Source organism: Amphibalanus amphitrite, unplaced genomic scaffold, assembly GCF_019059575.1.
Source record: "Amphibalanus amphitrite isolate SeventyFive unplaced genomic scaffold, NRLGWU_Aamphi_draft 000363F_arrow, whole genome shotgun sequence".
Taxonomy (NCBI): domain Eukaryota; kingdom Metazoa; phylum Arthropoda; class Thecostraca; order Balanomorpha; family Balanidae; genus Amphibalanus; species Amphibalanus amphitrite.
Window position 1 is genome coordinate 304,323 of NW_024881857.1, and position 13,371 is coordinate 317,693.

At 56.1% G+C, this 13,371-nt stretch overlaps 1 protein-coding gene across 4 annotated transcripts in view; it reads right to left on the reverse strand.

The window, feature by feature from the left end:
* Positions 1-613: 613 nt before the first annotated feature.
* Positions 614-13,371, reverse strand: part of LOC122389580 (unc-112-related protein-like) — a 46,681-nt gene continuing 33,923 nt past the window's right edge. The window contains exons 5-14 of one of the 4 annotated variants that reach the window (XM_043381738.1): positions 12,291-12,380; positions 8,286-8,500; positions 7,126-7,336; positions 6,523-6,701; positions 5,749-5,860; positions 5,246-5,365; positions 3,981-4,193; positions 3,365-3,400; positions 2,300-2,533; positions 614-1,966 (exon numbers count right to left, since the gene is read on the reverse strand). In XM_043381738.1, coding sequence (XP_043237673.1) covers positions 1,766-1,966; positions 2,300-2,533; positions 3,365-3,400; positions 3,981-4,193; positions 5,246-5,365; positions 5,749-5,860; positions 6,523-6,701; positions 7,126-7,336; positions 8,286-8,500; positions 12,291-12,380 — 1,611 coding nt within the window. In that variant the 3' untranslated portion in view covers positions 614-1,765. The remainder of the gene's footprint in view (positions 1,967-2,299; positions 2,534-3,364; positions 3,401-3,980; positions 4,194-5,245; positions 5,366-5,748; positions 5,861-6,522; positions 6,702-7,125; positions 7,337-8,285; positions 8,501-12,290; positions 12,381-13,371) is intronic. The other 3 variants (XM_043381741.1, XM_043381740.1, XM_043381742.1) reach the window with 3 other exon arrangements.

Consider the following 13,371-nt stretch of genomic DNA (forward strand, 5'->3'; position numbering starts at 1 on the left):
TGCGCAGCTGAGACGCAGCAAAGAGATGCTAAATAAGTGCAAGCATTTACAACTTACAAAGCTGACATATTTGTAGCCACCACTGATTTTGACTACATAGACACAATCCTGTCAAAGTTATTCATTCGACCAAGAATATTCTAATTACACTCGTCCTAATGCTGAAAGAGGTAGAAAAGCTGCTTTATATTTTCACCAAGCTATTTTTATTGTCTTATTTCCACCCAACTAAACTGACTAAATTGACCTGTCGTTTGCGCGGACATCTGTGATGCCCCGACTTCGACTCATGCCAAATACAGAATTATGGCTGCTTCAAAATTCCATCTTCTAGCTTATAAATGTGAATAACATTCGCATGCCATTAACAAATACTATAATGCTCTTTTTAAAACCATGGGCTAGTTCTGGGGTCCTCAGGAACGGGGCCTTTCAACTGATGAGGGCCTACCAACACCGAGCCTCAGCTGTGAGTCGGGAAAGACCAAGACGATGACATTCCGCGCCTTAAGTAGGATGGCCTTCTGGGCCAGAGCTGCAAGTCCAGTCCAGACCACAACTCGCAAATGCACTCTGCCGGGAGCATGGCCATTGGACTCCCCAAACACACGCGTTGTTAAGACTAGTTTATTTACATTTTACGCCGAAGTGGCTACAAGCGCCAGTGCACAGTTTGCGCCAGTCCGACCGACTCGCTGCAGGGCGGCCAGCACGTGAGGGCGACCCGCCGGCGGCCGGCACACACTTCAGAGCGGACTCCCCGCTCCGCTTGTTGCCAGTTGTACTTGCATTCGTTGCCGGGTCAAAGATCTACAAAAATAGCGCAGCCTATGCGGTTAGTTGCTGGCGAGGGGCACGAGACGAAGGCAGGCGGTGGCGGCGGCGCTGCTGCCCAGTCCAGCCGGCGGTGTCGGCAGGCTCAGTCAGTCCGGTCACTGCTGCCTCTCCCAGCGTCATACAGCGGCGGCGGCGGCACGTCACACCGGCAGGACGGGGACAGCGCGCAGGCATTAGACAGGCAGATACGGTGATTAGGTCGGTTAGATGCTGCTGTGACACGCAGTGGCCGGCTCTAGCTCGCGGGGTGACCCGGCTGCGCGGTGCACTCCCGGCGGCCCGGCGCCACTGGCGGCCTCTCGGCGGCCACGGCACCGCGCGAGTGTTCGCGAGGAAGCGACTGCGTGGCTCACCTAGCCCTCAGTAAGCCGGGCGGGGTAACACCGGTCCCTTTGAGACTGTCGCTGTGCTTAGGAGAGCGTGGCACAGCTACACGATCAGACCCGGCAGAGTTCGTCCCTCAGTCCGTCTGACTAGCCCGTTAGCTACACTCCGGCACCACGGCTCCGCACAGTCACTGCGACCTCTGCCGCCACGCTACAAGGCACTCGGTCGCGGCGCGGCGGTCGCGCCGCCACTCACGGAAGCACAGTCTCACTCACACACACCTCATTCAACCAGCACGTAACACGAATTATATCAGTCACACGGCGTCAAAAAATCACACAGTTTCAGCACCACCGGTTCAGTCGCACCCCGCGTCAAATACCACCGCGTTCGGCTCTGCTCAAACGCGCGCACCAGTAATAGTATAGATTAAAATTTCAACAACGCACTGCGCGGCGGGGCAGCCGCGTGCAATAACGACATTAAACATAGATTGTGCGCCCAGCGGCGCATGCCACTGCGCACGGCGCGGTGCGGCGCTCGCTCGCGAAGCGACAAACGCCCAGTTCATCTCAAAGAAGGGCGGTGGGCGCCGGCTCGCCTACCGCCACCCGCCGGTGAGCTTGTGGAAGAGCTCGTGGTCGAGCGTCTGGCTCGAGTCCTTGGAGCGCACCTGCAGGAAGATGTAGCCGCCGATGAACTCGTGTACCACCTTGCAGTCGGAGGAGAGGCACTCGAAGACGACGCTCTCCTCGTCGAACTGCACCATCATGTGCCGCACCTCCCAGTTGACGTTCCACGCCTATTCAACAGACACAGAGGGACGGGGGTTAGACAGACGGACGCCGTAAAACGGGGACATAGCACATGCAATCCTGGAACCTCTAACGGTACGATTGCAATTACCTACTAAACAGTATTCAGTTTTTTCCTGCGACTGTCTCGAGACGACATGTCTAGAAAACAGATGTACCAGGATTAATTTTATCTTCGGCGATAAGCATCTGTCCTTGTAGACAGATCCTTTCGAAAGGCACACACTATGAAGTATGTTATGATTTAATAGCGGTCCACCGACTGTGCTATAATGTGAAATCGGCAGATCTCCACCATATTCCGTCCGCTAGTTCCGCACCTTCATGGTGTTGTAGCGCCAGGTCTTGAGGTGTCCGCCGTTCAGGTCCATCCGCATCAGCCGGTTGAACGCGATGCCGAGCAGCTCCTCCCGCTTGGCCTTGAGGAACTTCACCACGAAGTAGGTGATGCCGAACTCTGGCAGCGCCTTCCACGACTTGATGTAGTTCATCTTGGACTCGATCAGGTTGCAGTTAACCACGTTGGCGTGTGCCTCCAGAATCCGCTGGTGCAGCTGTAGAGGGCATGGGATCACACGTCACAGACCGTACAAAGATGTCAGGTCTGTGGGGCTTACTTACACAGACGGAGACACAGTCAGATGGTCAGTAGTTAGCTATGTCGGTGTGGGAGCTATACACTTCATAATATAGGATTGGGAAATGCATTTTCACTATCCGTAAACGCATCCGTTTACACGTCATCCTATCCCGAAAAACTGCTGTTTCATTGGGTCATTGCGCGGTGGGTTTGCGGGTAGAAACTGGCAGTGGTACTGGATGGCGGATCAAGAAAGCTCTGAAACGCTACTGCTCGGAATCACCGCAAGCTACTATATCTCGCTATGCTGCTATCGCTGTCGCTTTTTGTCCTGAATTCGCTGCAAACGTCATAATAGCTTCACACTCCAAACCACTCGGATCACTGGTAAAATGGGGGTACACTGTAGGCAAACTGGCGGTCGGGGAGGCAGTACTCTGTTGCCCAGGCAGCAGTGAGGGCAGGTGGCTAAGCGTCAGGTCCGGCATGTTTCGGGTGGCCGACCTATGATAACCCAGGTAAACACATGCAAACACACCCAAGAACGCATAGCGGCCGATGGATCCAGGACACGTCCATTATAGAACTCATTCATTGACCGTTTTCAATGGGGAAAATTCATATCATTGCACAAGGGCCGTTCAAGTAATCTGAATGAATCAGAGACACGCAATGACCTGGATCCACCGGCTATCCCTTTCTGGCCAAACGCCCGTCCCCAGCTCTCAGCCCGACCCCAGCCACACGCCTCCCCGTCCCCAGCCATACGTCATCCCGTCCCCAGCCACACGCCTGTCGCCTTTACCGACTCCTGCCGCCGGCAGCCCTGACACGAGCCTCCCTGAGGAGACAGAGCGCTGTCGCTGATACGGAGACAGCTCACGGATCATAGCACGGTCATGGTAAGTACATGGAGAACGGCCGCCAAGGTGGTGTTCGCCGCGCGCATACATACCAGAGGAGAGAAAGGAATGAAACTAGCACCTAAATGAGAATACATGCATAAAATACAACGGATTATGCATGTATTCTCATAATCCATGGTCATAGGTCTTGTAAATAGATACAACGGAACGGTACAACGGATTAGATATATCAAAGTGAGGGTAGTTGGCTGACGCAAAGTGGAGAAAGAAACGTTATCAAGATAAAAAAACTACTGCTACGAGGCAACTAACCATTCGAACATGAGGTAAGAGAAGTGCGGTCGAAACCCAGGAACAATAGAAATTAGCACACTCATGCATCACCGTATTTGGATTGGAACGGTTCCAATGGAACCTGTCAGAAGTTTGTACATATCGGAACCAAAAATGTGGCTTCGTAGTTTCGTACCTCCCTTGCTCATCATTTCACCCCTCTGGCCATTCACCGTTCATCTGTATCGCCCTCTGCCCTCAGCTCTCACTTCTCTTTCTCACCTTGCTCTTCAGTTTTTTGATGAAGCGCGGTGGCACGTAGTCCTCGGGGCTGATCTCCAGGCTTTGCGGGTTGATGGCGGGCGCCGGCGCCGGCCGCTGCATGGCCAGAAAGTCGAGGATGCTGCGCACCTCTTGGTCGTACGAGGCGTCCGCCATCGTCTTGCCCTTGGCTCCGAGCCGGCAGGCGGCCATCCAACGGGCGTACTGCTGCTCCTGTGGGCGGACAGGGGAGGGTGGACGTGACGAGTGTGTCGGCAGTCAGGGCAAAGAGGTGGCGGTCTCACAGAGGGCCACAGGAGTTGACAGCGCTCCTGCTCCCTGAGGGCAGCATAGGGTGGGCAGAGGTGACAAAATTGCTCCCGAGGCCAGGCCGGCGAAGCGCAGAGGCTAGCAATACCCAGGGACGGTGGGAGTCGGACCGGCCAGAAAATCAGTAGACAGCTTCCAGCTACACGACACAGCTGTGACATCATTTATTAATGTCAGTGGAATAATGACTAAGCATCAGACAGTACTCCCGTCGACAAGTCGGACATTTTCAAAGCAGCCGGGCTCATCCCATCCTCATACTCATTCACAGACGCACATTAACAGATAAAAAATACGATTCATCCATGATGGCACCCGGCCACAATCCATCAATTCTCGCCAGGCCGGCGGTTCCACAATCCATCATCGTTACAAATACACATATCGTGTATATCTATCAGGGAGACATTTAAATCAGCGGGCTGGGCATGCTATATCAAATACGTCATCAACTCCGTGTCACTCATAGACGGAGCAGAGCCGTCGGTCGCGCGCCGCTGTGAGATTAGACAGGGCCAGCTGGCAGCGTGCAATCCAAACAGAGCACCTTCCAACAGCAACAAATAGACGGACGGCTCAGCCGCCGACCGACCGGCCGCCGCCCCTCGGGGTTTCCGTGGTTGCAGGTCAGAGAGAGCAGCTCGAACTGTCACCACGCCACAGGCACAGACCGCAGGAATGCAGACGGCATCAAACCGTCGGTTTGAAACCGAAAAGCCGTACAGAAGTAAAATGTTAAATGAAGAACTGAGTGCAACGTCTCCCTCTCAGTTTTTAAATGGGTAGCACTTGTAGCAGCCAAATAAAGATAAAAATATTTTGAAAGAAAAAAAGATTCAAAAGATTCACAAATTCATGGTCCTGATTAGCACTTTTTAACGAATAATTCATAATTAAGATTTAAGAACCTGCGGAACTGTTTGGAGGGCAGTGTTACCGTTATTGACCGTACGTACCGAGTCGCATCTGATGATCATGTCGGACATGCCCTCGGGGGACGGCACCTCCAGCTTGATGCCGAACTTGCTGCTGGCGAGGACCACGTCCGGGGTGACCTCGCAGCCCTTCAGGTTCACCTGTGGAAGGAGAAAGAACAGCTCAGGTCAGGTCCATCGGTGTGCGGCGTCCTACAGGCCGGCGAAGATACAGCATGAGAGACTGGCATTTGGATACATCGCTCCACTGCCGTTAGGCACCAAATATCAACAACACTTCTGTGCTAAACCGAACTTAAATCGACCGTCGACTGAAGTAGAATTCATACTCCCCGTCCATTCCGTATTTCTCGGACCCAGACACAACCAGGCACCAGCGGATAGCCGAATGTGCCGCATAATCCGCTTAGACCTGAACCCACACCCAAAACTCTGAGCGAAACCCCCACAGTCGGTCCGACTGTGGGGGCTGATAGTCAGTCAGCAGCCCCATGGCCGCTGACCGCGGAGGGTCGGAGTCTCACCCTGAAAGCCGGCTCCTGCCCGACGTCATCGCGGGCCTTGTACAGGTACAGCATCAGATCCTTACATACGAACCAGTACCGCTTGTAGCCCTTCAGCGTGAACTTCTTAGGCCTGAAACAGTGGGACGGCGTCAGGAGAGTGAATAAAAGCGGTCACAGAGTTGGGGCATGCCGTGCGGTGCGAAAGGAAGGAAGGTGTGCCACAGCACAGTACTTGGAGGCACGAACTCCACAGTCAACGTACGTCGTACAGAGTAGCAAACAATGGGCACGTGCCCATCTCTCTCGAGAGAAACATACGGAAACTGCCTGGCAAAGGCAACATCTATGGCAAATGTGTTACTAGCCCAACAGCAAATCTGCATAAACATACAATGACGGTAGTTGTTCGTGTTAAAATCACCGCGGGAACACCTCATGAATAAAGCAATGGATCGAGCTATTACTGGTGTTATTTCCAAACCAGTTACCCAAGACACTGCACCGCGCCAGTATAGGTGCGATATATCGAACGTGCTGAATAGTAAACCCACGACTAGCGGGACGGTGGCTCGACGTTCGTGATAAAACACGGGATCATGACCCGTGAAATATCAGGTGTATGACGGTCGTAAGATCCACCGGATATAAACCAGAGTCGTGCTTCGTACAGCACGTCTAATGCAGATGGACCTAAATCACCCTATTCACCCCCCCCCCCCACACACACACGTGCTCATACGCCGTCAGGCTTTATTAAACCAACACCCTGCGAAGCCGCTTCGCGCGACTCACCTAAAGAAGCGCAGGTAGTCGGAGAGCTCGGGGATCTGGGTGATGTCGCCGTTCCCGTTGACGTGCGACCCCTCCAGCTTCACCTGCAGGTCGTTGAGCGCCGAGTCGATGTCGTCAGCGCCCATGGACGAGTCGTTCAGCTCCGGCTGCGGCTGACTGCTCTGGAGATTCACCTGGAGCTGGGGACGGGCGGGAACAGACTGTCAGGGGGCTGGGGACGGGTAGGAGCGTGCGGCCAGAGGGCTGGGGACGAACAGGGGAGTAACGGTCAGGGGGCTGGGGACGAGCTGGGGAGCACGGTCAGAGGGCTGGGGACGGCCGAGATACACCGTCAAAAGTACAAGGGTAGAGGCACAATGCACCGCTTCACTGGATTGGATATCCGGGACTGCTCACTACGACCGCATCTCAGAAGCCGAACGGCCTCACAGGAATACAGGACAGACTGACTGTCAAACCACAGCCCGACATCCTGTAACCACAGTGCTGCCTTCGTCGCGGAAAACTGCGACGAACACGGTCATAGCCGAAGTCAATCACCCTATGAAGGTAGGCACCGGCCTGCCTATCTACACCCTGTTAGCGACCCGGCGGCAGTCCTACCTGCAGACCGGCGAAGAGCAGCATCTCCTCCTCGGTGCAGTCGATCTCCTCGTTCAGGATCTGCCACTTGGCCTGCTCGTAAAGCATGTTAATGCGAACTGCGTCGTACTTGGGGTCCAGGTCGTAGAAGCTGTAGAACTTGAAGCGCAGCAGCAGGGTGTCGAACTCGCGGATACCCTGCTCCATGATGGACAGTGACGAGTCCAGCCACCTGGGGATACAAAGGGAGAAATTAAAAGAGCTGAAAGGATAGCTTCGAGCGCCGACACACGAACACATATTGCCTAGTGGACAGTGTCTTGAGATGAAGCAAGGAAGAGCGTAGGAAGTAACTACCTTACTTAGAAATAAGTACATTAAACATGCTCGTACGACACCCAAGGAATGATGAAAATTCAGCACAGAAGGCGTAATGCTTCAGCTATTCAATAAACGTTCACATGCAGGCGCAGCCCTAAGCTGTCCACAGCTACACCCGAGAGGTCAGTGCTGTTATTCTGTACCATCCGGTATGCAGCTTATGGCCAGTAACGTTCCACTCCCAGTCCCAACCACCAACAACAAACACTTGAGCCTGGACGCTGCCCGCTCTCCACTCCTTTGGACCTATACAGGCCGGCCAGTCACGAGGACAGCAGACCATGTGATCGACCGAAACTATTGTTACATCAGCCGTATCTCGGGACGCGGGATGGGAGGGGATGGGTAGTGACTAGCACGCCGTGATGCAGCAGGCTTTAGGGACTGGTTTCTGTCAGCTACAACACTGCATTGGGTATGCGGGGGTGCCAGTGAGGGAAGGAGAGGGTCCAGTGGGTGCGCGAGGTTCGCCGCAAACAGGCAATAACACGGCCGGCCCCTAGCATGACTCACCACAGGGACTAAACGACAAGTGGTCATAAAATAGAACCATCTCCAGGCGAAAGCATCAACATACAGTGGACCAGCACAAACGAAAAGAAGGAGGTAAGTCGGTGACTGCAGTTCCATAGCCTCCCAGTCCCAACATTTTTTTTTCTCGTCACTGCTCCGTCTCACACTCAACGAATACTTCCATACCAAAGACAGTGTACCATTCGGCCCTCACATTTTATACCCTGTACATCACGCCCTTCACAGTTCACACCTCCCCTCCCCACCACCGCCGACAGAATACTCACGCGACGTTCATGCGCGCCCTCTCGAGCAGCGAGTGCGGGTGCACCATGAGGCGGCGCGCCTGGACGGCTGGCACGATCGGGCTGTGTGTCAGACCAGAGTCGAGGCTGTCCAGGCTGCTCATGGTAACGTTGTGTGCCGGAGAACCCGGTCCGCCCAGTGTGCTGTTCATGGTGCTGTACGGAGAGTGGGAGGCGTTCGAGCGCCATGTGCCGCTCTGCGGGAGGAGCAGAGAGAACAGGTCAGGTCATGGGCGGGTCGTGATTGGGGTACAGGTCAAAGTCGGGGCACAGGTCAGAGCCAGGTCATCGAGGAACATGTCAAATATGTAGAACATCGATGAGGTCAAAAGGCATCCCGGCAAAAGCACTTAACAACAACAATAACCTGTTGGAATGAATATACCCAAGCCCAGGCCACACTTCAGTGACCCGCGTCATTGGCAATCCCGAGCAGAAGCAAAACACCCTAGAGACCAAGGTGGGCACCACAAGCTCCAACACATTAGAGACAACGAGACGGACACATTGTACCACGCCGCCCATAACAGTCACATATCCCGCCTGGCACCCCGGCCCCTGCAGAGGTCAGGCTTGTCGGTCACTGCAGAGGTCAGGCTCCGCCGCGGGGAGCGCCGGCGGCCAGTCCGGTTCAAGGCCAAATCCTGACGGCAGATCGAAGCCCCATCGCCGGACAAAAGAAGCGGGCGTCGTCCCCCCAGTGTGGAGCACGCGTTGTCGAGCGGGCGGCCCGGCGGCGCGGCGGCTGCTACGGCTCGAGACGTGCCGACTCAGCGGCGGGCGCCGGTCCGAGAGGCTCCTAATGTGCGGCACGGACGGAGGAGCACGTTCGGCGCGCTCCTGGCATGCCGAGAGACGCTGGCGGACATACAGACCACCACGGCGACCTCGGAAGGCAGAGCTCTGAGCACGCACCTGATAGCGAAGTACGTTAGTAACGAGATCGGTGAATTAATACAGAGCCCTCCTCTCTCATGAGTCAAGTTATGTCTACATTCTTGGTCTTATGAATAATGTACAATGCAAGCGCATCTAATCGCTGAACTATTAGTAAGCGACGATTGTGACCATTTCCAACAGCGCCGATGAGATCACTACCGCTGGGTTATCATCAGACATCAGACGCCTTTCATCAGATTCTGGAGCCGACGAAGCTGCTTCGCCGCGCAGATCGGAGCGCCAATACACATACGCACGGTTCGGAGTAACCGCGTCGTATCGGCTCGGCGATAATTGTACGATAACGGTGCGTCGAGATGGCTCGTCCGGCCACTTCAGTCCGACTGAATGGAGCCAGAGGCAAGATAACCGCCGTCTGCGTCGCGGATGGAGTATTACGGGCCGGGCGGAGCGCCTCAGTGCGACGCAGAACGTCGAGACCGGCACAGCGATCGTCACAGTCAGCCGGCGTATGTTTGGGACGCGCCACCGTATACTAGCGTCATACCATACCGTATACCAGACAACATTCCTCGCATTCCTTCGTAAGCAGAGGCGCGATCCAGCTTATAAGCTGGATATTCATATATGAATACCCCGGACGGCCGCTGAGGCTCACGAAGGGGTAGAAATTCAGAGACGTAGCTAATGAATACCGATTGGAGCTCAGACTGATTGGTGGAAGCCTATTGGTCGGTGTATACCCTGGGGATCTGTCGGAACAGTCGGTCTTTGCTCCATCACCGCAGCCGCTGGCAGCGGCGCCTCTAACAACCCGTTACCGCCGTAGACCATGGCGCTCGTAGCGTGCCGCAGAGCGTTCTGTCATTCACCGACCCCAGGTGATGCGCGCCCACACGCATCACGAACCGCCCCTCTCAGCCAACAGTCACGTGGACGCCAAACTGACCCGTCGGCCGTCCATCCATGGAGGCCAGTTACCAACGCAGATCAGTCGACGCTCCACCCGCTGTTGCTAGAGCAGATCGGCCTCGGCGCTCTAAAACCCTGTCCACTGGCGCACCGCCTGCCGTCCATTCGACGCCCATTGAAGTCGGATGAATAATTCAGCGGACGGGGGCGCCGGGGGTGTGCGGACCGGACCGCGGTCACGGCGACCGGCATCAATCACAGGTGCCGCCGCCGCCGCCGCCGCCCGGTGATGACGGTCGAACGCGCCGGGCCGGCGGGACCGGCAGAGAGCGCCGGTCGGCACGCTAATGCCTCAATAACGACCCCGAGCCGGCTGATCGGTCAGCCCGCCGCCGCGCATGTTTATGTGCCGTAAAAGGTAAGTGGGCTCGCGAGAAAATCACCATGACTGGGACATACTCGGGGTGTAATTTGAGAACATTTTCATTATTTACTTCACTATCATTACATCAAAGGGAGGGTATGAAAATTAGCCACTCGACCTTCCATCAGATCATAAGTGGGAAAATAAGAATGGACAAAATTAGTTTGACCACACATCCTCACTACTGGCTCCCAATATCATACAATGGGTTTATCAGCAGGTGTTAATCCGTTTTTTGCCCCGGAACGGTGTCCATCCCGATCTTTGCCGTAGCCGCTTCAAGTGCCCCATTCCATGGCTCGGATCGATATTTCCCATTTGTATTTGCCCAGGAGCGGTGTGTTTAAGCACATACTTCTTACCAAAGTTCAGAGTGCCCAAGATCTTCAGAGCTCACTTTTCAGCCCCAGATCGATGCTATCCCCCCTTTTCTGCCTCATTGCACTGACCCCCCCCCCCGCCCAAGACCGGTGTATATGACCCCTTTACGGCCCCGGTGCAGCGCGACCCCATTCCCCGCTCCGGAGCGTTGCACACATCCGTCCGTCGGGTTACCCTGCCGTCGTCGCCGCCGTTAGCCGCCGATGGGCCCGGTGACGCCGGCGGCGGATAGATCTGGGGCACACAAATAAACAGGCCGGCACCGCGTCCACAATGGGCTTAGTGAGCCGCGGCCGCCGACCCCGCTCCTCCACCGGTACCGCCATCAGCCGGGGCGGGGCAGGAGGGGTTCCACACCGCGCCGGAAACAGCTCCTAGATCGACCCTGAGCTTTAGACCCGTTTTTGCGTCACTTCAAACAGGCTCTCCCCGACCTTTGCGAGGTATAAACATCACATGGGCGCGGCTGTGACGTTACGCGTGCACTGGCCCGTTTTGGCCAGATGTCTGCCGTGACGGAGCCCATCGCAGACGCCCGTCATCCGGCCGTCCTGATCAGAGCTAATTACATAAGCCGGGCTGGCGTGTTCTCCGCACTGCCCCTGGTGTACAGCATTAGCCTAATCAAACACAAGGCTCAGGTTGCAGCTGCGCCATAACTATAAGGGTGGCTGCTCTGTTGACAAAATAAACCACCCATGTAAAGCCATCCTCCGGCGTCCCATGGACCATGGCAGGACCAGGCGTTATGAGGGCTCAGCCGCTCACTAAGACGGCTGAGAAGCTGATCTGGGAACAGCGCGCATGCTCCAGAAACCCTGTAGCTTTACGTGAGACGGCGACTGCCTGTAAGCGGGAAATCCATAAGGCGAGGCTCTGGAGGACGGGGGCAATGACCGGGTTCACGTTCACCCCTACACGGCCCCGATGGGCCCAATGCGACAAATGACAACTCTGGCGTCCCCCATACGACAAACATAAACAGGTGGTGCAGCGCGGCGGCTGCTGGACGGCTCCTGCCGACGGGACGGCGACGACGGACCACCAGTCAGCAACTGCTGCAGCGCCCGACACGGAGACGGAGACATGGACGACGGACGAACACAGAGACGACACACCCGCGACGACTCGAGAGTAGCCCATCACAGCCGGACAAAGCCACCCGTCGGCCGCAGCGGGGCGGAGAGCACGAGCGTGCCGCCCGCATTCAGCGCCGCTGCGGACCACCCTACGCGGGTCGCCAGCGCCGACCACCCGACAGCGAACCCCAAACACGCGCAGCACGCGCGCCGCCCAAAACAAGCACGGCGTCCTCCCAGCGCAGAAGCGGACAGGCACGGCCGGGCCAGTGGCGGCCGGCGGCTACCTACTCCGGTGGGCGCGAACGGCGACCGTGGCGTCGAGGGCAGGCTGTGGTCCCAGGGCGGGCTCGGCACGGCTGTCGGCGAGGGCAGTGGCCGCTGCTGGCAGCGCGCGGTGGCGTCACCGGATGACATCATCACGGCCACCCCACACGGCTAACACACACATACACACAGGCGCACACAGCTGCACAACATAGTGATGAATTACAGACTTAAAGGAGGACGCTTTCTGCAAGGAGCAGCATGTTTATTTAACGTCCGCGAAATGAGATTAGCGACTCCATCTGCAAATACTAATAACTCAATGAAAAAGTAGGCGCAAAAAGAAAATCAGGCAACATCATGGTCAGCAAGCGAAAAGAAAGGAAATTTAATGGCAAAACAAATCAAACAACACACCGAACAAACAGCAAACAGTCATCAAACACTGGTCATGCAACACTACCACAGTGTGCAGCGTAATTATCGCAATGGACGCTCCCCGCTCCCCACTGGCCGCGGCGGCGACCGTCGTCCAAGGCCAGGCCTGTTTACAGCTGGCGTCACTCGCCAGCGGACCGAGGCACCGCCCTTGCAGCAGCCCGGGCTGATGCAAATGGAAGCAGCAGCGGCCGGTCGGCTGGGGTTTTCCCGGAACCACCGACCTGGCAGAGCGTCCCCGTGCCAGAGGCGGCCTCAGAGGCCCGAGCCCACCCCGAGAGCAGAGGCGGCCGACGCCAGAGCGGCGAAACCAGTGCCACCCGGCCGCTCCGACCGCAGGCAAAGTGAATGATGGATCACCGACGTTTTAGGGCGTGCCCCGAGCTGACGTCACGCTTCATGATTACAGCGGCGTTCGCTCGCCAAACTCAGCAGCCATCGAGACAAAGACGGCTGCCAGCGAGGTCGGCGCTCACGTCATCGCCGCGGCACGCCGCAAATGCGGGGGAAGCAGAAACTTTCACACAGACAGGTAAACATGTTGCGCAACGACATGCATTCAGCCAAGTGTCTTTCCTGAAGTGAAATGCGCATCAACCTTCCTAAACAGCCGAGTAGATGAGCATTGAGAGCAGTGCACCGACAGTGCATTTGCAACAGGAGAAAC